The sequence below is a fragment of the Aptenodytes patagonicus genome, chromosome 5 (assembly GCF_965638725.1).
Source record: "Aptenodytes patagonicus chromosome 5, bAptPat1.pri.cur, whole genome shotgun sequence".
Taxonomy (NCBI): Eukaryota; Metazoa; Chordata; class Aves; order Sphenisciformes; family Spheniscidae; genus Aptenodytes; species Aptenodytes patagonicus.
The window spans coordinates 33675298-33699310 of record NC_134953.1 but is presented as its reverse complement, the minus strand read 5'-3'; the positions used below and the strand labels follow the sequence as shown (position 1 = coordinate 33699310).

At 34.1% G+C, this 24013-nt stretch overlaps 1 protein-coding gene across 1 annotated transcript in view; it reads left to right on the top strand.

Annotated features, from left to right (window-relative positions):
* Positions 1–24013, top strand: part of CFAP46 (cilia and flagella associated protein 46) — a gene marked incomplete at its 5' end in the record, with an annotated part of 91877 nt that overhangs the window by 55467 nt on the left and 12397 nt on the right. Inside the window, 21 exons of the mRNA XM_076338020.1 lie at positions 1120–1218; positions 1477–1609; positions 2553–2699; positions 4084–4284; positions 5834–5940; positions 6765–6947; positions 7759–7894; positions 8748–8936; positions 9662–9850; positions 10574–10708; positions 11667–11846; positions 13387–13554; positions 15806–15903; positions 16569–16648; positions 17073–17224; positions 19109–19230; positions 19646–19728; positions 21190–21354; positions 23137–23213; positions 23800–23860; positions 23953–23988. Of these exons, the coding sequence (XP_076194135.1) occupies positions 1120–1218; positions 1477–1609; positions 2553–2699; positions 4084–4284; positions 5834–5940; positions 6765–6947; positions 7759–7894; positions 8748–8936; positions 9662–9850; positions 10574–10708; positions 11667–11846; positions 13387–13554; positions 15806–15903; positions 16569–16648; positions 17073–17224; positions 19109–19230; positions 19646–19728; positions 21190–21354; positions 23137–23213; positions 23800–23860; positions 23953–23988 (2741 nt within the window). The remainder of the gene's footprint in view (positions 1–1119; positions 1219–1476; positions 1610–2552; positions 2700–4083; positions 4285–5833; positions 5941–6764; positions 6948–7758; positions 7895–8747; positions 8937–9661; positions 9851–10573; positions 10709–11666; positions 11847–13386; positions 13555–15805; positions 15904–16568; positions 16649–17072; positions 17225–19108; positions 19231–19645; positions 19729–21189; positions 21355–23136; positions 23214–23799; positions 23861–23952; positions 23989–24013) is intronic.

Below are 24013 nucleotides of genomic sequence, written 5' to 3'. Positions count from 1 at the left end.
TATTCAAAAGGCAGAGTCCCATGTTGCATCAAAAATGTATTGTCTATAGCTTAAGAACCCAAATAAATATCCCCAATAAGCGCACGCTCTTTTGTAGAGATTTGCCTTTGTGACCAAAATTCTGTTATTTTTATGGATGATTAGCCCTAAAAGTTTTGATTCAAAAATATTTAATATGCATGCAATGGCAAATTATTGCTGTTTTAGTTACAACATTTCATTGTGCTTTTCTGAAATGTATTGCATAATGTTTGCTTAATAATTAAGTTATAAGCAATAATTGCTTAATTCCTGATAGTTTGTGAAATGCCACAAATTTCACATATTTTTAAAATGCCTGAAACTGATCCCACATACCAGAATAGATAAATATTCATGTATACAAACATATGTGTGTTTATCTGGATTGCCAATTGATTACTGACTTACTGTCTTACAAGACTAAAAGTGATTTACTAATAGGAAATTGATTTGCAGCCAAGCTTTGAAAGACAAATTTTTTTGTTGACTCCTCAAGATTTGTTTTTATTTCATGATATTTTATTTATATCTATAACCTGATTTTTATTTATGATCAGATAGGTGTACATGAATATATTACTCTTTACTCAATAACAGAAAAGTGGGTTAGCACGTACATATGTATGGGGTTTTTTTGCATGCTGTAGTGAGACCATATTATAAATATTTTCGTACTTTTACCACATAATTTTTGCTGCTAAATTGGAGAGATACGGGTTTGATGGATGGACTGGGGATACTAGTGGATGCCCCATCATTGGAAGTGTTCAAGGTCAGTTGGACAGGGCTTTGAGCAACCTTTATGTAGTGAAAGATGCCCCTGCCAGTGGCAGGGGGGTTGGACTAGATGATCTTCAAAATGTGCCTTCCATCCCAAACCATTCTATGGTTTTATGACCTCTATCAATGGGTAATTTCAACTACTGCATTTCCCCTTTTTTTTATTTAAAATTTTTGTTATTGCCAATATTAATCAAGACATAAGAAGGTAGGATTGACAAATGTGGAATGTATGCTCTTTATATATAATGTGTTTATATGAAGCAACATATGAAAGATTCTGATTGTTTCTTAAACATGTCTTCTTTTTATTCTTAGAATTGCCCTGATATGTTCAGACCTAAAACTGAGTCAGGCATCTTTGTATCATGAGAAAGCTGCTGGAGAAGCATACATTAGTGAATTAGAACAAGCAATGTATGTATTTTCACTACAGAGGCTGTATTTAGTTGGGTTTTTTTTCCCTACAATGTTGTTGGGGGGGAAAAATTATTAAAAACCATGATCTCTACAGGGCAAATTTGGTATATTAGCTGTGCCCTAAAATTCTGTGCGTGATTGTTTTGTATCTATCCACAGAGTGAGTGTATGGTGAAGATGCCTAACACACTAGTACTTCATTATGAAATACTTTTAAAATATTCTTGAATTTACTTTTTCTTTCTTGTGTTTTAGGTGTAGGCAAGAGATTGCACTGAAAAAAGAAAAAAAAGTACATACTAAGACAGAAGAAAGAAAAACATTTTTTGAAAATGCTCAGCTGAATGGTAGTAGGGATGAGAATAATATCCTTACTTCAAGTGAAAAGGTTTTATTTCTACTCCAGTTTCTTTAATAAATTACTCTTCACTTTTTGTTTTAATATACTTGCTAGTTTGTTTTTAAATAATTTTATACTTAAGAAATACATGAACACAAAAAATCATTAAAAATGCATACTACTTAAATTCTGCTGGCAGGCATCAGCTGAATGTGAGCTGGGTTTGCCTGGCATATTATTTGTATTGTGGAACAACAAAAATAGAATCTGTATTCATACAAAGTAAAACTACTTTTCTACAAATGGAATTTGGGATTAATGCAAATCAATGGAAAAGACTGAGAAGCAAAAAAGACATTGTATTTACTCTTGGTCTCAATTTTTTCTTCTTCCTCTCTCCATTACATCACTACATACTGTCTTGCTCCCTCTTATACATTGTTTTAAAGGCATGCAAATATTTCAGCTCTGTCTTTCTGTCTCTTCCTTACGAAGATAATTGCCTTACTGATATTCTTAAAGCTTACCTCCACTTTCCTCTTTATTATGGCAATTCTGTCCTTGTTTTCATCACATCATTTTGCTCCCTTTGTATTTTTTTCCATTCTTGTGCATGTAAAATATCTTTTTTTCTAATTACTAATCCCTCTCAAGTCACCTCTTCTAGCTTTTGCAAAGTTTTTCGCTTTGATTGTTTTAGTTATCACCAAGAATCAACTTCTTCACGACAGTAGCAGATCTGAAGTAGTTAATCTGTTCTAAAATTAGTTTTAATAGTATATACTTATTAGTTGAATGCCTTTTGAGGATTATAAAATCCAAATCTCACAGTAAACCTGTTTTTCCTGTAATATAACGTTGAATTTCGAAGTTAGAAAATAGAGCTGGACTGTGGGTTATATCAAGAATTGAATATGATAGTTAATAACAATTTGTATTCCATCTAGGTTTTTTGAAATTTATGAAGGTGTAATATTTTGTTATTTTTCAGTTTTTTGAGTTAAATGCGGTAACAGGAAAGGGACTGAGTGCACTTTCTTTCCCTTACTTGTGGATGGAAAAAGCTGAAGTACTAATTCAGCTAGGCTTGTATCAACCAGCAAGACTTCTGCTTTCAGAGGCCCATGCTGCAACTCAGGTACATCAGAAATAAAATAGAAAAAGGAAAATTAATAAAAGGTAGAGGAAAAATGTTCATTTTGATGCAGGTCGTTCCTAATAATAATAATAATAATAAAATTGCAAAACCAAACCTCTCCCCCCTGCCCCAAACCTATGTCATTTCAGTTTCAACATATATAAGGTGTACATTTAAATGTATGGCACTGTCCAAATTTATGGGAATTGTCCAAAGATTATTTCATCTTGTGAAGTAGTGTCAGCATCTCTGCTTTGCAGTGACCTTGGAAGATGTATGTATATCCAAACCTTGTTTGTTAAAATAGTTAGGGACATTCAAGATTTGCTTATAAGAGAGAGTGAGCATTTAGCTCCATCCTCTCAACATTCTGATCATTTGAAAGTCTAGTTATATCATTTTGAATTTGTTACGGTTTTACTGTGTTTTGATAAACAGCCACTGACACTGAAATTATGACTTAGAATTCTGGCAAATCTGAAATAAGTGCCTGTATGTTCCACCAAACAAATCCACATCGCCTCATTATTATGAAGGGTTTACATTAAAGATATTCTTCCTATATCTACCGTTCTCCATTATAGCTCTCTTCGTGGTTATACGGGTTACTGAAACATAATTATTGCAATAAATCCTTTACTTTCAAAAAAATGTAATTGTTATCCTGTTATTCCACATAATAATTTTTCTCATGTAAGTAAAAACTGCCTATGTATATTTAGCATGGATCATGAATACTTTGAATAATAATATATGAATAAAATATTCATTAATAATATATGTCTCTTATTAAAGCATGAATTTAGTATTGTACATTGGGAAAAGTTCAAAAGACATTAGGGAGGACAATAATTTAATGATATAATTGCTTACTAGTATCCTGTATGTCTGTATGCTAGCATACTATCTATACTGTACACTATATTTGTCTCTTGTATACTACTAGTATATCGCTTATAACTAGCATAAAGTAGCATTGTAAATTTACTGGAGCTCTAGTGTATCTAGATCCCAGTTCACTAAAAAATTTGTCATCACGACATTTCTTCATCAGATACTGACAAATGATAGCAGATATATACATACTAAATAATAGCAGAAAAATAGCTTATTTGACTTGTGGGGTAGAAGATAAGGGAACATAAAGAAATATAAAGTATATTTGAAGATCTGAAGTTCTTGATATGAAGTAGACACTTTATGTTTTTGAAAAAAACCAAAGTAATATAAGGAGTAACTAAGAAATTCTACAGATAATTAAGGAAATACCATTCACTTCTTATTTCTGTGCCTGTTCATAAGTTTAATCTAAAATATGAATAGAAGTAAATATGAATAGCGGTAGTAGGTCTTTTGTATATAGGTCACATATCTTTCTTCCTAGGAATTGAGGGCCCTGTACGATGTGTCAAGGTGCTTGTACTTATTTGCTGTGTTGGCTAATCTGGAAAGAAACCACGGACAAGCTAAAGCACTCCTTGAGAAAGCACAGCTTCTAGGAGGAAATGAACAGTTTTGGTACAACAGTACTCTTAGTCTAATAGAAGCAATTCTTGAGGAAGAGGGGGAAGGAAAACAGAGCATGGTAAGGAATTTTTTTGGGTTTGGTGGTTGGTTTTTTTTGCAGCAGTGGTGCCTCTCTTTCAGTGAAGAGAAATGTTACAGCCTTTGCATTTCAATAAAAGCAAAAATAGGTGTTAAATGCAGTTAGTGTTGTTTTCTCTGTTGTGCATTCAACAAATATTAATTACAGATTCTAAACAGATGCAGGCCAGTAGGAATGAGATTTTACCCACAGAAGTTTAGGATGTTTTTATGATAAGCTGTATATCCTTCTATTGAAATAAGAGCAATTGTAATCTAGTATGTGTAACTAAATCCCAGAGATCTGATTCTCTTGGTTAGAATGCTTTTGTACTCAGACAATTCTGTTAACACTGCTGTGTTTATTTTCCATATTTAATGAAGATTATAACTTTCAATATTATTTCCTAGTATGCACTTCCTTTTCAAATATTTCAAATAGTTTTACAAATATTATTTCTAGATTCTGAAAGATACTACTGTAAGTATAATATATATGTTTATTAAAAACCTTTTCCTATTTGACCCTTAACATTAAAATATCCATTTACTGTTCAACCCTTAACTTTCATGAGTTTCAGCATAAATACAATGCTGTTGTGTCTGTGATGATCTGTCCTTTATTGATAATCTGTGTGTGTCTGTTTTGTATAGGGGGATTATTTTAATTTGGGCTGAACTCACATTTACAATCATTGAAGGACAAAATACCTGGTTACCAGTGAGAGTATTTACTAAGGTTTTACCAGTATAGCTATTAATGAAATGTGTGAGGTGTTTTTTTTTTTTTCCTTTACATGTCTGACCAACATGAATGCAGCAGCAAAATTTTTTAATAAGGACAAATCGGTAGATGAGGCTTTGAGTATCATCTAAGGGCTTTTTCATTCAAAACTATTAGTTGGGGACTTCTTTTACATCCCCAGGTGGCAAAACTATAATAGTGTAAGGTTTACTTGTGGATTAATACGCTAGTCGGTGTAAGTAAGCATGCAGGAATCTGTCCCTAAGAGGATGCCAGTGAAATATAGAATCAAATGACTATTTAGGTTAGAGGTCATCTGGTCTAACCCCAGGTAAAAAGGGGCAATTTTGAAGTGAAATCTGACCTTACTGTTGAATCAAGTTGCTCACTTTTCAAATATCTCCAAGAATGGAAATTCCACAACCTTTCTGGGCCCTTGTTACCAAAAAAAAACAAAAAAGTGACTATGAAGATTGCCAAACACTGGAACATCTGTTTAGAATTCCCCTTTTTCCAAATTGGGTCTGTTGCCCCTCGTCCTTTTGCTGTGTATCTCTAAGATGAGTCTGGCTCCATCGTCTCTCCTTGTGTGTATGTGCTCCATTCACTTAATCATATCAAAGTATCTAAATATGATCATAACTCATACTTTCTAGACTTATATACAGTTGTCAAGAATCAGTCATCTTGGGGAATATTAGGGAAAGATACTTAACACGTTCTGCACGAAATTTAAGCTTTCTGAATTCATGTTTAATATTAGACATTTTGAAAAGAATTACGAAATTTCTGATGTTACCTGCAGGCTTGTGAGATACTGGAACACACTGTAAATGTGCTCAGATCTACTTTACTGAAGAGACCTAACAGACAATCAGAGTTGGGTTTTATAATTGCATCCCTTGAAGCCAGGTAACGGTCTTTTCATTAAAATATGCCCAGCCTCTACTATGCAGCTACATTGCAAATACATGGTGATTTTTACTATTCATCTTTTCTTTAGTATGGTGCATTCTGTGGATTCTCAAATATTTTTCTTCTAAGTAATCCATGGTTTGGGGTTTTTTTAAATTTAGATTTCCATTCCAATGTCTTCATTCTTAGATGTAGCCCTGCTACCCGTTAAGTTAGTAAGCTAGTTCAGATACCACAACCTATTGTGCATAGTTTCTGGTAGAGGTTACCCAAAGGAGCAAGATACATTTGCCTATGCAGAGGTATCTGTTTGAGCACAGATATTCCCACAACACTATTGTAGTCTGCAGTATTGACCTACTTCTCTCCTCACCATGATCCAAGAATTCTTTTTATGGTGAAACTAAACAATGATTTTGGTTGCATTGAAATCCAAGCACAGGGAGTTTAAAATGTGTTGGTGAAAGGAGAGAAGTATATAACATTTACACTTCCTTCTCCTTCCAGAAGTGTGAAACTTTTGGGTTAGAAAGGGAAGACTAATAGTCTTCTCAGTTCAGCTGTATTTAGAAGACTGATTAGGCCTAGGCAGTTTGAATAATTAGATACATGGAACAAGTGACACATCAATTCTAATCTGAAAATACAGTATTTTGATTTTTTTCGGGACCTACTATAATTTGTAGACCACAGATTTAAAGAATGAAGAGGCTTTTTCTAGATTTCTTATAATTTAAAGGAGAGCAGAGAGAAGTAATGTCTGTTTTCAAACACAGCCTGTGCTGTCTGACTGCTATCTTGTACTTAATTTTTATTCCTAGGAAAACACTTATTCAGATACATTTTGCCCAAGATTGTATGACAATTAATGCTGAGTCTTGTCAGTTGCCACATACGCTACAGGAATCTTACAATAAATTAGTTCAAATTGAGAAGGACTTCTTTCATTATGGGCATAAAAACTGCAGCGCTGAGATACTGCTAGAATGTGCAAATATTCACAGGTAAGATTATACCTCTGATGAAAAATTTTATTTAACTGGTCCACGGAGTGTATTGTTTACATTTTTATAGTCTAATTAAAGATGGAAAAGAGAAGATAATATTGTCAGGTTTTATATCTTGGTGTTACACATCTATTTGCATTCTTGATGTGTTCTGTATTCAGAAAAATAGTGCAGAATCAAAAATTCTTTTCACTGAAGGCAAAGTTAATCTTACATGCTACTAGTCATTTTTGTACTGTTTTTGAGGTCAAAACAAAGTATCAAGGTCTCTAAGTCAGCTTTTTGTCTTCCCATTTGTAACGGCATTTTGGCAGCCACACCAATCATTCTCAAGTATTTATAGGCTTTTACAATTCTTACTGTTGAAATGGTTCTCTAGAAATTGCTGTAATAGCAAAAATGCAAAACACGGTGACTTGACTCCCAGCTGTTTCCAAGATGTCCCCTTAAAACGACTGAGATATGTTTTGTACCTGGCTATTCTGCCATTTTGTTCCTGGTGAATACATACTCTAGAATTTTCTGACTTTCTTCTCTTTGTGTCTTGGCATCTTGTTGCATTGCAGCAGTACAGTTCCAAGAAAAGACCTTGAAAAAAATAATGTGTTGAATGTTCACTTTTCCTATTCAAACATTTAGAAAACACATGTACAAAATTAATCTATTTTATCTATTAATTTATCTATTTAATCTATTAATCTAATCAATTAATCTAATTATTTTATTATATATGTTCAAGAGTGTTGATACCATAAAAATAAACACTCTCTTACCTTAGTTCCTTTGGGTTTATGTTTTGTTTTTTCAGGATGATTGCCAAGCAGGAAAGAAACGAACAAGAAAAACATAGTCACTATCTAGATGCTTATGACTTAGCTCAGAGGGCAGTATCCAAAACAGAGGAAGTGTTTCATAATGTTTGCAGCTTATTTGCAGTTAATGAGGTATGGCGATATATATATATTTTCCTACTCATGGAAAATAAATCTGGTTTAGTTGTACTATTCACTCATTTTTGGATAATTCCTGGAAGCCCCAAATGAGATTATCTTCCTGTAGTGATAAGCATTGTTTGAATATAGAAGGAAATGTTGCATGCCAAAAGAATTTACAGTTTAAAAGGGAAGAAGAGAAGCAGAAATAAGAAGATTTGTTTGGTCTTTGTCAATTTTATTTAATTCTAAAATTTATCAATCGCTATAAAAGGAAAGGTCTAAACTTGGAGATACTTTTGATTCTCTAAATACCTCACGAGTTTAAAATTCTCCACAATAAAGTGTTTATTTCTCAGACAGGAAAAAAGGTTACACAGAACGTTATGTAAATAAAGAAAGCCTGTCTTCAAAATTGCATATTTTGGGTAATGAAAGCCTGCAGCCTACTTTGCTAGTGTGTACCATTATTATAGTCTAGCATCCAGCTTTTTTTCTGCTTTGCCTTTTTTAAAGAGCAAGGATTTTTGTGCAGCTACCAAAACCATTAATATTAAAATCCTGGTTTTATGTACACATTTGTACCTCCTTTGGCATTAGATATTTGTACCAGGTACATAAAATGTGTAAAGCAAAAACCCAGCTGCTCTTTTTCTATGCAGCTACTTTGATTGCTTTATAATACATTTGACATTGAAGTTTATCCTTTAAATTACTTAAGTATCTTCATAGCAATCTCTCTGGTCTATTGAGGTGATATTGTTAAAATGTTTGCTTCTTTATTTAAAAGAAATACAACATTCTAACTTCTTAACAGGTAAATTTGCAAAAATATTTGAAATTAGAATTCTACTTTCTATTTCAGACTACAAATATTAGTATCCCATTAATGAGGCAACTAGCTAACAGGAAGATAAATCTTGTAGAAATTCTTTTGGATATTTTTCATCTTGTTATTACTGAGAAAAAGCTTAAAAAGGTGGGAGAAGCATCATCTCGTAGAATTGTGGAGGCATTCATCAGGGGAACTATTGAAGATGATGCAGCAGAACAGGTAATAAAAAAGATTTAGTCCTATGATTTACATATAAAAGGTATAACAAAGTTTCCCAGGGATGTTTTCCATAGCAGAACTTCTTCCACTACTGAGGAAATGGGTCCCCAGACCATTCATGTAGTTCTGCAGCAAAGAAAGTTCAAGCGTGTGGTTTTTGTCTTGGGGATGGTTTATTGGGGTTGTTTTTGTTTTTTCTCGGAAAGATTTTGTTTCTCAGATGCAGAGACTTAAAAACCACTAAGAGTAGCAGGGAAATTACTTGAGGCTTTATAATTGACAGGGAGGTTTTTTGCATTATTGTCTCTTCTTTTTAAAACAGTTGGTTTTAAGCAGAACTGCCTAACTGAGCTGATGAATAAGAACATAAGACATGCCCCACTAGAACAAAGCAGTAATTCTTGCCCCTTATTCTGTCTCTGACAATGACAATAGGAAATGCTGTTACAGCAAAGCACAGTATCCCCACCATTCTCCTCGGTACCCTCCCCTTATCTCATGGTTTCCTCAGCACTGATTGTTGTTTGCTTATGGATATTACAGGTTTTTTTATCAATTGTTAATGAATTTGTATATCTGTTAAAGACAGCTTGTTTGTAGTTGAAAGTGTAATCACATTTAACAAATGTGTTTGTATGTAAATATGTGTTATGTTTTTTAAAAAAGTATGTTTCTGTATGTGTGGGTATATATGAGCAAATAAACATAAATATGTATTTTACCAGGATTGGAAGCATATGGAATGCACTGTGAGTCATATTGCACTGGCCCAGTTAGCAAACGTACAGAATCTTTGTAAAGGCTGTCCTGACATCAAATCCAAATGCCTATATCTCACTGGAAAAACTCTTCATTTACTTGCCATTAACGTAGATCCTGTACATTCAGAGATTTATTGGAAGCCAGATGTTATGGTATGCATTCTTTTCTGCATTTAAATTCGTTCCTATGTGTAAAGTTTGTCTGTCACAATATTTTTTCTGCATACATTTATATAATACTACTCTTTATTTAGAGCTTGGTTTTACGTATTGCATGCAAGCCATAATAAAAATATATACTGACCCAAGTAATTTCAGAAAAATGCTTCTGCCTTACATGCCATCCTCATGTAGATAATTTTTTGATTCTTTCCTGAGATGTGCTAATTACAATATTTTCAAAAGAGACAGAAAAAAAATTCCTTGAATGCCTTAAAGGGCTAGGTACGTTGGTCTCTGTATCCATGCAAACAAGAAGTAATGACTTGTAGCTTAAAAGGTCAGATTCGTAAGTTCCTTTTGTGTTGTAGTAAGAACACCATGTAAGAAAAGGAAAGTTGATTGAGTCATTATAAATTCAGTGATGAATTAAAGTGTTCAGAAGAAATTAACTGAGGACAAATACCAGAATATCAAAATCTTAGAGGTTGTATGGTGGGCCTTTTTAGTTTCTATTAGTCATATTGTCATCATAACATATTAAGAAATTTTGATGCCTGGTAATATTGCTAAATCTCTCACCATCAAGTGATTCACATAGTGAGATGATTTCTTTTAAGATGAGTTCCATTTTCACTTAGACTTTCACAAAAGAAATGAAGCCAGCCATACTTAATGGAATGATTAATTATTCTTTTTTTATACTGTGATGAGCAGGAAGAAGCTAAATCAGACATCACAAAAACTTTCCTGACTTCAGCAGGTTGCAGTGAACAGGAAGTGACAGACAGCAGATTACCGACTAATAAATGTCAATATGATAAGTATAGGAGGAAAATACAGGAATTAAAGGTATATTAGCGTATGTGCTTGCATTAGAATTTGAGTGCTTCCTTTTTATGGAATAGTAGTCACCTTACCTTATCAGTTCTGTTTGAACTGATAATGTTCAACTGATAATGAAATGTTTGTAACATAAATTTGATCTTACAAAAGAAAAAACATCTCCAAAACAACCCCCAAAACCCCAGCTTTCCATCACTACTCTGCTGTGTATCTCTGTCCTCTCAATACGTGCTGTGGGAGCTCCTGATTGAGCTTTCCCAGTTGCTCCCAGAAAGAAATAATTTCTCCTTCAGTGGTTTCCCACTGATTGAGCATGTAGCAGCCACAACAACGTGAACAGGCAGCTTTCTCTCTGCTTCACAGACATGCCTTTCTAAGGGAGCATAACATTTTGCAGACTGGGAACAAAGAAATAAATAACTTCTATCACAAAACATTTGTAAAATTCTTACAAAATTTAAGTTGTATTGCATGGTGAACTGATCTCTGTTAACTACTGCAGTTCAAAGCACACTAGGAATTGGGAATGTGCAGTTTGTGTTGCTACTATAATCAATACCTGAGATAAGAGATTTGTGGGTTTATTTGTATTAAATATAGTCAACTGTCAATGGAAACAACTGTACTGAGACTTGACAGAAAATCCCTTTGTTCTGAATGGCTCATATTGCCTGGAATTTAAATACTGTTCTGCTAAGTGCACATTTCATATTAAAGAAAATATCTTATTAAAACATACATTTTTTAATGCTGTATAACAGATGTTGGTGTCTGCTAAATAATCTGTATTTGCATATTTTGATCATACATTAAGTAAATGCCTTAAAAAGGAGAAAAAGCATTAAAATTAGTCATGAAAAAGTAGTACTGATCTTTTCTAACACACTAGTAATCTGTATATGTCTAACAAATATTTAATATTAATACATATTTTAATACAAACCATTTTATTTTTATCATCTAGAAGGAACATAGGTTGGCTCAGAAATATCTTTCTCAATCCAGTGAAGCTTTGCTACAGTGTATGGGTATTGCATTCAGTCATGATATTACTGATGTACTGGCTCCTGCTAGTTTTGAAATGGTTGAATGCTTTCGACAATTTGATCCAGTTTCAACGAGCCAGTTCTTGGCACTTCATCAGGTAATGAAGCTAACGTATTGTGCTTCTTTCCAGTATAAAAAGGGTGTTTTAAGTTACATAAGCAAAAATGTCTATTCATATGGCCTGAAAATTTGTCATACAGAACACAATGTATGAATACATATAAGAATTAGCGAGTAATACAGGTAACCAAATACATATGTTTGCTGAGTTCAAAATGTTTGATCAGTGGCTTTTTAAGAATTCTAGTATCTGTTGTGTTTGACTCGATGTTTTCACTGATGATTGCATACATGAAAAGATTTTAATATGAATAAATTACTATAATGTGATTAGCTAAGATAAGACATTACCACAAAATACAGTTTCATCCTTCCCTAACAAATAGTTTTTAAAATGTTTCTCTGGATTTGTTCATTCATTATTTTGAAGTAGATAGGAAAGGTTTACATTCAGTTCATCAAATCAACACCTACACAGCGTGGTCGCATAGATGGCTCGAAGGTGTATGAATCATTCATGTGAGTATGTGCCTTCATCACAGAGAAGATGAGGAATGGCTACATCAGGAGCAAATAATACATACTTCCTACACCATCATCTCCGTTGTAGAAATACAGAAACGCACCTTATACTAGTTTCCTTCCTGCCACATCAAGGCAATCACAGGAAATTACGACAGACAGTAAGCACCTGCCTCTGTGTCAACACTTAGATTTGCAAATATCTCCACCCATGGGTGGAATGGACTAGGTAGGTCTTTTGAGAAAACAGCTAGTACTGGGTTTCGTTGTTCAGTCCTTTATTCCTGTACTCCTGCAGCACACCATATTATTTATGGTTTGCTGTCATACTTAGTGAACAAGCTAAGTAGAATGCATATCAAGGCACCAAAACCATGAGTAGTCATGTCTTTTACTGGGCAAAAAATTCTGCTAATTTAGTTACTATCCTGCCCAGAAAGGTTTGTATTTAAAAAAAAAAAAAGTTTAAAATGTCACTCCACATCAATATTAAGCCTCCCTTTGGAATTTTTGATTAGGTCAACCTGAATTGCATTTTTTTAATGTGACAGCTGCATTAAAAGAAAAAAAAATGCTTTAGCTCTTAGCAAGCATCGGTTCAAAGGACGGGGTTGGCATGTTTGCTGAAAGAAAAGGATATAAAGTCTTACCCTTTATATTGCTCTTTGTAGGAGGTCTGTTAAAATGTGTGATGTGATGGCTATACAGTAAAAGGCACAGAAACAGAGAAAAGACTCAGCTTACTTGAAAGGCTAAGTTCAGAACACAGGCATTTACCTTTCCATGTAGACCTTAGATGACTAAATGCAGGAACATAGATGATAAATGTAGACAAAGAAGTCAATTCTAGCTATTCATATTTAAGAAATCTTCGTAAGTTATTACCAGACTATTTACATTAGATTGTAAACACAAGTAGCAGACAGGGTTTTGCTAATCCATCTCACCTTTCAAACAAGGGACTTTAACATACATACATGTTATAACAAACATAGAGTATATATGTATTTATATTATTTTGGGAGAGAAAATAAATAGATGTAAAAATTTTACAGAGCTGTTCAGCGTCTATGATGATGAAGAGTATCCTTCTAACAGCTACATCTAACACCAGCAGCTCTCAGCTGGCAGCATTACTGCATCTTCAGAATCATTTAAAACAAAACAGAAACACAAGTGATCTTCTAAAAAATGTGGAACAGCAACTGACTGCTACTTCAATGGTAACTTTTTGAGATGTGCCACTTATTAGGGGTTTATATGTATGTTATATAAATACACACAGAGACACGTATATATACGTATACATACATATATACACACACATGCACAGATATATATCATTTCAGTTACTCCTGGGATGAAATAATATTCCACCTGTTTTCTTTAAACTCTATTAACTTTTTTGTTTTCTTAATTTGAGTCATGGGTTGACTTGGTCATGAATTGAAATACATTTTTATTAGTATGGTATGTACTGTTTGTGGTTTTGTTTATGCTAGGTTATCTGTATGGCATGAGCTACATAATTTAAGTCAGAAGTGAGATTCTAAGGATGCAATTCCAGTCTGTCTTACAGCTGGATGTCAGAGTTGTGCTGTCTGCACACCTAAATCATTAATTCCTTGTGAGTCTCGTGCAATCCAGCTGAAGATGCCATTGTAAAGGACACTTGCAACAGAGACTCCTGCCACCGTCTGGACAGCATCCAGTCATCCTGTTTGAGATACTCAGGTCCCCATGCAAGTGTTACCCTATGAAAAGAGCCTGATTTTTTTTTTTTTTTTTTTTTTTTTTTTTTCTCTTAACAAACACTCTATCCATGAGTCTGGGCATCAACTAAACTGTGGTGTTGCAAACTGGATATTTAAACCAACCAGTAAAATGTAATTCATAGTTCTGGAGCAAATAATGGATAAACTTTTCTGGGAGATAAATACTGTCTTTCGGTCTAAGCTGGCTGAGAACTGCGTATTCTTCAAATGTCTGAGATTTAAAAGTGAATACCAAAACTAAGATTGGAAGACCCTAGGTTAGAAATGAATGAAATTAAAAACTGCCAGTGAGTGAGATACAAAGGATTAGCTGTAGCTGGCAGGGTTTAAGCATTTACAAAATGTGGCAAGCAGAGATACAGTACAGGATAAGAAAAGTATGTGTTTGTAGGCTACTGTTTTGGCTTTTCTCTGTATGTGCTGTATTATCTTATTTAGCAGAAGGAATAGGATAATACTTTGTTTAGAAGCCACTGTTTCTGAGTTGCTGTAATTGTCTAACTGGTAACAGATACCCTAGCTGAAAACATTCATCAATGCCCACCATGTCTGTGCCTGTTGCAGTAGCTCAGGAAAGAAAAGGTGGCAATCAAGACGTTTGTTCATGGCTGCATTCTTGAACTGCATGATTCCAGGCAGCGTGAGATGAAAGAAATCAAAGTGGTCACTGAAGTAGTTCTCTCTGAGGGTCTATTAGTGTTTTTTAAAATTCAGTTGAGAATTTTAGTTCAGACCAGGAATGCACTTTGAAAGTGAATCTCCCAATTGTCCTTGCGTACAGTGCTTTGCTTTGTGTCGTGGTACAATGACTGTATGAGCTGGGTTTCTCTCAGACAAAAACTGAACAGGTTTCTCTGATGCACTCAAGCCACATTGAGTGGGCATTCAGTCCAGGGGGCCAGTCCAGAAGTACTCTGAAGTAAAAGTCAATGAAAAGTGCACAGTGTATAATTCTGCTCCTGGTGATCTGTACCACTTGATAATGTAGGTATACCCAGAGTGTACCCAGTGTGCTTAAGCACATAAAACTTCAATCTGAAAAACACATAAACACACATGTTTAAAGGCAGCAGTCTCAAAAAAACATTTATGGTCCTCTACTAGGACCAGTTTTTCACCTGGAGTCAGACTCCTTAGTCATTAGGAGGTTTTTGGTTGGTTTTGGTTGTATTTCCTCAAAAAGGGTTGTATATTATTTAGTAATATATTTTTGTGGTGGGTTGACCTTGGCTGGTTGCCAGGTGCCCAGCAAGCTGCTCTGTCACTCCCCCTCCTCAACAGGACAGGGGAGAAAATACAATGAAAAGCTCATGGGTCAAGATATGGACAGGGCTATCAGTCATCCATTACTGTCACAGGCAAAACAGAGCCAACTTGGGGAAATTAATTTATTGCCAATTAATAACAGAGTAGGATAGCAAAAAATAAAAACAAAACTAAAAAAGATCTTCCCCCCCTTAAATCCTGTTGTTTGTACAGAGCATCCTGTCCTGGCACATCTGCTGAGTGTTTTGGCTTTTTAAAATTATATTATTATATTATATTAATTATATATTATTATATAATATTATATATTATTATATTAATTATAATATTAGCACCTTCTTTCCTAGAATTATTATCAATTTTCTGATGAAAGAACTGAGATTGGGGTATATAAAATCTATGAAAATAATGCTACTTTTGAATTATTGTACAGGCATGGAGAAATCTCTGTGTTCCTGTTGAACATTTTAATATAATGGATGAATTGCCATCTGATTTCTGCATAATTATTCTCCAACATTCAGAAGACAGGTATAAAATTCAATCATTTTGATTTAGCATTCTGTTTGTTATGAAAGTCATCTTTTTTTACCTGTAAACGATCACTATTTTGGTTGTTTATTGCCTTTTACTTCTAATTTTGCTGGACTTGAATTTTAGGATAGTGAACAAATTAATATGTAAATAAAACTGCCTGCAGCTCAAAGCTCTGCGTTTTTCTGTACTTTTGATTTCCTTAATTATCTCTTAAAAGTTTCAGGCCATTCTGTTAATAGTTTCCAGCTCTTATTGCTTATGCTCTTGAAAATGTTAGGAGGGGTCATATTTAGCTTTAAAAAGCCACAAATGATCTCATTACTGCAGCCTAATTAGCGATGACTCATAAATTGAGCTACAGCAACTGACTATGAGTACCTTCACCAGTTGTGAAAAGTCTTAAAAAATTGTCATGGAACAAATAAAAATCTACCTTACTGGATATATAGCAATGAAACACCTTTCCTTACAGCTCTCAGTTTGTTCCAGTTAGATTTTCTAGGTTTTGCACCCCAAGGTGAGGGTAAATACTGCATCTTGAGAGTATTTGTGAGCACATTAAATTAGAGGGTAATAATTACTCATCTAATAAATTTGCTTCATAGAAACAAGGCTGAGCAGTCAAATAATCTACTCAGCAGTTTTCTGCTTTCCCGTAGATCAAATTTGTACAGTTCATTGATTGACATGCCAAAAGTAAGTACTGCACAGCAAAAAGGAAAACCCACTCAGCCAATGGGTAAGTGCCTCTTACATTTAAGAGATAAAAATCATTGCACTGGTGTTATGAGAAGGTTCATATCTTTCACTGTTGCAGTCAGTAAAATTTTAAAATAATTTTTAAAATAATTGTAACTTATTAATACCAGAGGAAAGTAAGTACCTAAATACATGTGTTTCATTATCAGATACAATGTATCTAGTCACTATTTACAGAAATTTTGTTTATATTTGAAGGCTAAATTTGTTAAAAATAAATAATTGTAGAGTTTTTTTCATTGTACATTTCTGTATATATTTTGTGCTGAATATATAAACAGTTACTTCATTTTCAAAGAATACCGTGGCTTTAGAAACTGATGATTTCTGTACAGTCATTTCTTCAAGTACAAATATGATGTCTCAAAAAGAGTTTTAAGATGGTGTTATCCTCCTTTTAATAGTGCAAGCTAAAGTTTCTCGATTTCCTGTGAATCCTGATACATTTAGTATTTTGTTGGAAAAAGTGCATCTTTACAAGCAGCAAAAGATGAAGAGTCATCTTAAACAGACTGTCATTCAAAACTTGCAAGAGTGTGTCTCCAAAACAGATGTGGTAATATATTTGATTACCTTATATTTAAAATAGGGTGAAAAACATGTACTAAAAAACTATCATAAACATTCTGTATGCAGAATTTTCTGTTTATTCCAAGTGTGATATCTCTAGTCTTCACAGTTGCTAAATACTGTGTATTCTGCTTCAAAATTAAATCTTACTGTTATTCTGTTACAGTTTTCAATGTCATTCAGCAGCTTTGAAACGTTCAGTAGTTTATCAGAATTGAAAATTGATGCAGTTGAGATCAGTTTACTTGAAAATGTGCTGAACCTTTAAGATCTGCATTTGCAGATGTACATTGCCTTTCATATCACATGAAAGACCCAGCTGTCCCAAGAAAAAAAAATGGGATTATAGATCTCAACCCTTTAATCAAAATAAAACTATCTTAGCCAGAGATTTATTACTGATTTCCAACACAGAAAAGTTTCTTTCTAGGGCAATATCTTTTGCGCTATAGGTGTTTATTTGGACGCAGTTGATCCAAGTCTGTTAGTCACAAAATTTTGCTTGACGGACACATCTCATTGGAATTCCAAGTTTGTAGCTATGAACACTCTTAAATTCTAGATGATAAAAGTTTTCTGTTACTGCAAGAAGGCTCATTTCTATAAGGACATTGTTTTTCACAATCAGTGAACACGTGTAGCATAAAGGTACACTGGAAAAGCCTGTGACTTTCACATAAGCTTTTAAGCTGCAAGGTGACAGAAAGTTTTCTACATGTGAAATGTGCAAGTCTACATCCTAGCACTCTAATTTACTTTAATTTTGGCTGCCTTAGATAAAATTTAGGTTTTTCGATATCAATCAAAATTAACTGTTAAAATATAGCATATTAACAAAAGCTGGTAAAGGCCTATTTCCATCATTAATATAAAGGTAAAAAATATAGATCATACTGAATTTTCTGTACAAGTTTTCTTTGTTTAAATCACACAACTTTGACACATCTGGTTCTTGAATTATAATTCTGTTTTATTCATCATGTTAGCTTCTTTCAGTTAAAATGCTGATTATTGCAGATGGTTGAAGTGTTGATCACTTTTTCTCTTGTCCATGGCCAGCCTTTGTTGTAATGGCAAGTTACATAGATTGCGGTAGTTGCATAAGTAAAGAAAAAGGTGGTAAGATAATGTCAGGTAGAACAGACGAAAAAAAAAGTGGCTTAGGTTTTTAAAATGCATGTGCATTACAACTTTCAATAATTATGCATGCAACCTGCACAGAGCCACACAAAGAGAGCTTTGGGTGAGAAGTCCATTCATTAATACCAACACTCTGCCATTTAGTTGAGCTCGTTTTTCCAGTTAGTGTTTTTGTGTCCATCTGTATTGGCTTTTAAGAGCTTGAGTTTTTAGTGTCATCTTCTCCTACATGTTTCTATTCTCTCCTTACCTATTTTCTTAATTCTGTTTAGTTTTTTCCTAAATTGGCTCCACTGATCTCTCCATACACTTTCATTTGCTTCTTCTACATTCATCTTGCAGTTTCTGTTTACTTCTCAAAGTTGTCCTTTCACAATTTCTTCCCGTGATTTGGATCGCCACATTATCTTTTCTTTCTGCTGGACTTCCCTGCCGTTCCCCATTAAAATTGCAGAAGTATATTAATTGCTTAAATAACAAATATGGACATCTTGTACATACAAGATTACACTGTTACTGATTACTGATTTTTAGAATATTTTGCAAAATGCTGATAGGAGTGATGTTTTGAAGTAAAGTAGTTTTGAAACTGACTTTCTATATTTATATTTTCCATTTTATGATGTTTCAAATTATTTGATTTAGCCTCTGATTTAACTTAATACATCCTCCATCCTTGTTAAATAGCATTTTGTAAGTATTCTGGTTTTTGTTGCAATGTGTGTGATAGACTCCAACAGAGAAAATAGATGATTATGGACATGATTTGACATCAGATTTCTCAGAAATATTAGAAATTATGGAAGAATATCTGAAACCGGTGCTGTCACAGTTTGATTTTTCTGATATCAGGTAAGACATTTAGACTTGTTTTATCATCATTCATGAAAATAGAATGGTGACTGAAGTCCTACAAATACAGGAATGGTTTTAGCAAGAATAGACCCTGTTGAATGAACTTTTACATCTTGAAAGACAGTATATGCAGGATATGCAAGACTAAGAGGATTGAACCATATGATAGACTAATGGCCATCTCTAACAAGCACTGTTCTCCAGCTTAAGTTATACAATATTGAGTTCAGGATGAAACATTATAATTTAACTAGTTAAGGATTTCCAAAGGACAGGGACTCCAAAGGGAGTACATCCTTTGTGTAAAATTTCACTGAGATTGAAGCAGTTTTGTCTTTGTGTTTCTTGTGAAAACTTTTACTTACATAAGTATTAGTGCTGGTAATATTTTCACTGTAATTCCTCTTCCCAGAGAACAGAGCACATCAGTTTCAGCAGCTGAATCAGGAAAAATAAAAGTGAAAGACAAGGACACCAAACACACTAGAATGCGGGGTATGTGCTCTCTTGAGTACAATATATGTATATGTGTTTGTGTATGGACAGATACCAAAATCCTCTCATTTTAGTTTCAATTTTTTTGAAGCCAGGGAGAAGAAAAAGGCTTTAGCAATGGTTTTGTCTGTTTATTTTCTATATCAAGTCAAGTATTTTAGAATACTTCCAAAGAGATTATTCATACACTGGAAGGAGCTATCCTTCTGCATGTATTTACAGTCACAGAATCATAGAATGATAGAATCATTAAGGTTGGAAAAGACCTCTAAGATCATCGAGTCCAACCATCAACCCAACACCACCATGCCCACTAAACCATGTCCCTAAGCGCCTCATCTACACGTCTTTTAAATACTTCCAGGGATGGTGACTCAACCACTTCCCTGGGCAGCCTCTTCCAATGTTTAACCACTCTTTCAGGAAAGAAATTGTTCCTCATGTCCAATCTAAACCTCCCCTGGCACAACTTGAGGCCATTTCCTCTTGTCTTATCGCTAGTTACTTGGGAAAAGAGACCAACACCCACCTCGCTACAACCTTCTTTCAGGCAGTTGTAGAGAGTGATAAGGTCTCCCCTGAGCCTTCTTTTCTCCAGGCTAAACAACCCCAGTTCCCTCAGCTGCTCTTCATAAGACTTGTTCTCCAGATCCCTCACCAGCTTCGTTGCCCTTCTCTGGACACGCTCCAGCTCCACCACCAGTCTTGAAACTATACAGGCTTTAGACAGCTGAATAAAATGGCTTTATTGTAAACCAGTCTTTTCAGGAGAAAGGCCAAAAGAAAGAACTTTCTTAAGTCTGTTGATCTCTTTGTTTTGTCTTTTCCTGCTTTTTACTTTATGGACTCTCAAGGGTTGTTTGCTTTAATGCAAGCCTAATGCTGGAATCTGGACATCTTCAACTAGATCGGGTTGCTCAGAGCCCCGTTCAACCTGACCTGGAATGTTTCCAGGGATGGGGCATCCACCACCTCTCTGGGCAACCTGTGCCAGCATTTCACCACCCTCAGCGTAAAAAATTTCTTCCTTACATCTAGTCTAAATCTACCCCCCTTCAGTTTAAAACCATTCCCCCTTGTCCTGTCACAACAGGCCCTGCTAAAAAGTTTGCCACCATCTTTTTTAGAAGCCCCCTTTAAGTACTGATAGACTGATACATCATTTTCTTGAATACATTGCATACACCTGGACTTGGATCTGAGATGGTTGGTTATTAATATGGGGATATTTTTCCCTCTGAAGGGAAAGTGCTCACAAGTGCATATGCATAGAAGTTTGACATCATCTTAGGAGTAATGGTATCAAAAGAAATATTTTTGCATAATGCACTTAATCCACAGTAAAATGGAGTTCAGGTGTCATACAATAGAGGAAATTTAGGTTTTTACATCTAACTTCAATTATTTATGTACATACTGAGAGCCACTAAATCTCAATCATGTTCTGTCACATTTCTTCAGGTACACCTATGGATTTAGGATTGTGTGTGGTATTACTAGCAGATACATTATTTATGGAATTGCCTTTGGAAGCTCTGAGTATCTTTAAAGAGAAAGGAATAAGTTCTGTATCCAGAGATTTTTCTCTCCAGATTCTCTACAATCGAGTACATCTGGCTGAATCAGGTACTATTAGATAAAAATTCTTTGCATTAGCATAATGATGCAGCGAACAAGATGCTTAAAATTTAAATAATATGAATGGTGTATTATATTTTACTGGAAGACTGCCACATACAATAGGTTTCCGGTATTTTAGATGGAATAGATAGTACAGTAGGCTTATTTCAGTAACGTACAGGCTGATTATAGTTGCAATGCTAGCTAATGTAAAATAACCTCTAGATATTAAAGAATTACGTAAAACACGGTGGAGTCTAAATTGGCTTGCAAAGTCTTAGTTATACAAGTATGGTCTTAAACTCTTTAAAGCTGTTTTCAGCTGCACTGAAAAAACTGAAATAAGAATTCAGACTTCTGTTAATTTCCTTTAACATTAGTGTAAGTCTTTGCTCAAAATATCAAATGTAAAAAACTTTTCATCATTGAGCTACTTCCTCTCTGTACAGCTAAGATTACATTAAGGGCTGAGGTCAATCCAGTGATTCTTGTGCTCTGCATGAGCAAAACCAGATCCCACGGGCTTTATGGACTTCTGTCATTACTGCAGACACTTGCACCCTATATAAACTCTTCAGTGAAATGAGTTTAAGTGAGGTGGTTGGACAGTTGGTAAACTTGTCCTTATGGCATCCTAAAATTAATTTCTTATTTATTCTAAAAGTGAGTAATAAATGCAAGCATTAAGCAGTTTTTTGTATAAATCAAAGATACCTTCTATTACCAAAGCTAAAAATTTGAAGTCACATTTTGCTCATACATAGATAAAAACACATTTTTACTCAAATTAAATTATTAAAACTAGTGGGCCTAAGCTAAAAAATAGGCTAAGTTTAGAAAATCTCACTCTGTACCATAAAAGTATTCTGTTCCAGAGAGGTTCTTGTATTGTGTTCGTATCTGTAATATTTAGCACCGTCAGTATAACCTGTCCTCTGTTTTTCCATTTCACCCCTCCTTTCTAAACAGAATTTAAATTGTGAATAATCTGAGATTAGAGTATTTTTTGTCTACATACATACTCATATACTGTTACAGGTCTGTTAGAAATAGGAGTTTTAGAACATGTGGATGTTTCTTTTCTATTTCTGTTTTTCCCTTTTTTAAAGTCAAACTTCTTATGGTTGCATAATTTTAGAAGCGGATAAATGAGAGGAAACATAGTTGAAAAGTTTATGTTCATGCAGTTATGAAAGTAGCCACTGAATGAGGAGAGAAACACTAGCCATATGAGTAATAATGCGTATCTCAAACTTCAGCCAACTTGCAGTGCACTGCAGTGATAACTGGCTGAGACATGTACTTTGGGTGATAGTCATACATACAGTGAGAAATATAAGTCAGTTTTCTGTGCTTTTTTTCTTAAATCCCTTAAAGAAATAAAAAATCAGATTCAAATATGAAACTTCCTTTTTCCTTTCGGTCTCTGCGTCTCACAGAAGCTTCAGTTATTCCAGTAACATCAACAATTAATAGATATGGCAGTAGGCTTAGAAAGTGCTTTGGTAACCACTGTTCAACTCTGTCCTAAATCTGCAATGTAATGAAGCACTTGCATGTCTAAGGGATCACATCTCTTGCTTATTTTCCACTTTCAAGCCATTATTTTTAGGCAAGAGGGTTTGGGGAATGTCCTTGCCTTGCTGTGATGTGAAATTAATTTTTATTTTTCTAGTTTAATGTGTTATTACATCATAACAAATATAAGTATTCCTTCAAGAAAGTTGTATTTTTCTAAAACTGCCTATATCTTAAAAAAAAAAAAATCTATTCTTTTCAATTCCACAGAGACTGAAGTTAAAACAGATGTTGAAATGTCTAAAGAAACAAAACCAAAAGCTCATCAGAAAAAGAATGTCAAAATGGTGAACTTTCCACATTTTTTAAGTAAACGTGATAGGAGTAGGTCTTCTTTTTGTGTAAAAAATGTTGAAGAACTACAAGTGGCTTGCATAGAAGCTCATTATATACGCTAGAATTCTGAAGTGGAATAAATGTCACGTTAAGTCCATAAGAATTTTGCTTCTTGTTGATTTTGCAATAATGATAGTTGTTGTTTCATTGAAAAATCATACTCTCTGTGTAAATGTGACATACTTAACAACTCACCAAGGGAGCTGTTTAAAGTTACTAAAATACTTCCCCCAACAATATAGTATATTTATATAGTGTATGCACATATTTTTATAAATATATATGTATGTATGCATATATCTATATATGTGCGTGCACGTGTATATATATGTAATGTATGTATATGCGTTGTAGATAATGCAGAATAGCTTATGCTTTTAGTTTCCATTGGCAGTTGAATATCATGCTGCTTTTAATCCTACCTTCAAAACTTTAGGACATCTTTTTTGTTAGTTGTTTGACACAAAGAATGCAATACTGTTAATATTTGATTGAGGCTTCTGCATGTAATAGAATATGTATTCTTTTTAATTGTAGGCACCAGTTAATCGTGATTTACCCTCTAATTGCTTATCTGTTGACACTCATAATTTTAAATGTATCCTTTCACAAACTATTAGCTAAGTGTATCAGTTAAACTTTCTTTTTTTGTTGTTTACATTGCATTGTTTACACTTAACTGTTTATCAGATATTGTGGACCCCTATAATGAAGGAAGAGAGGCAGGTAATATATATTAAATAATGTTTTC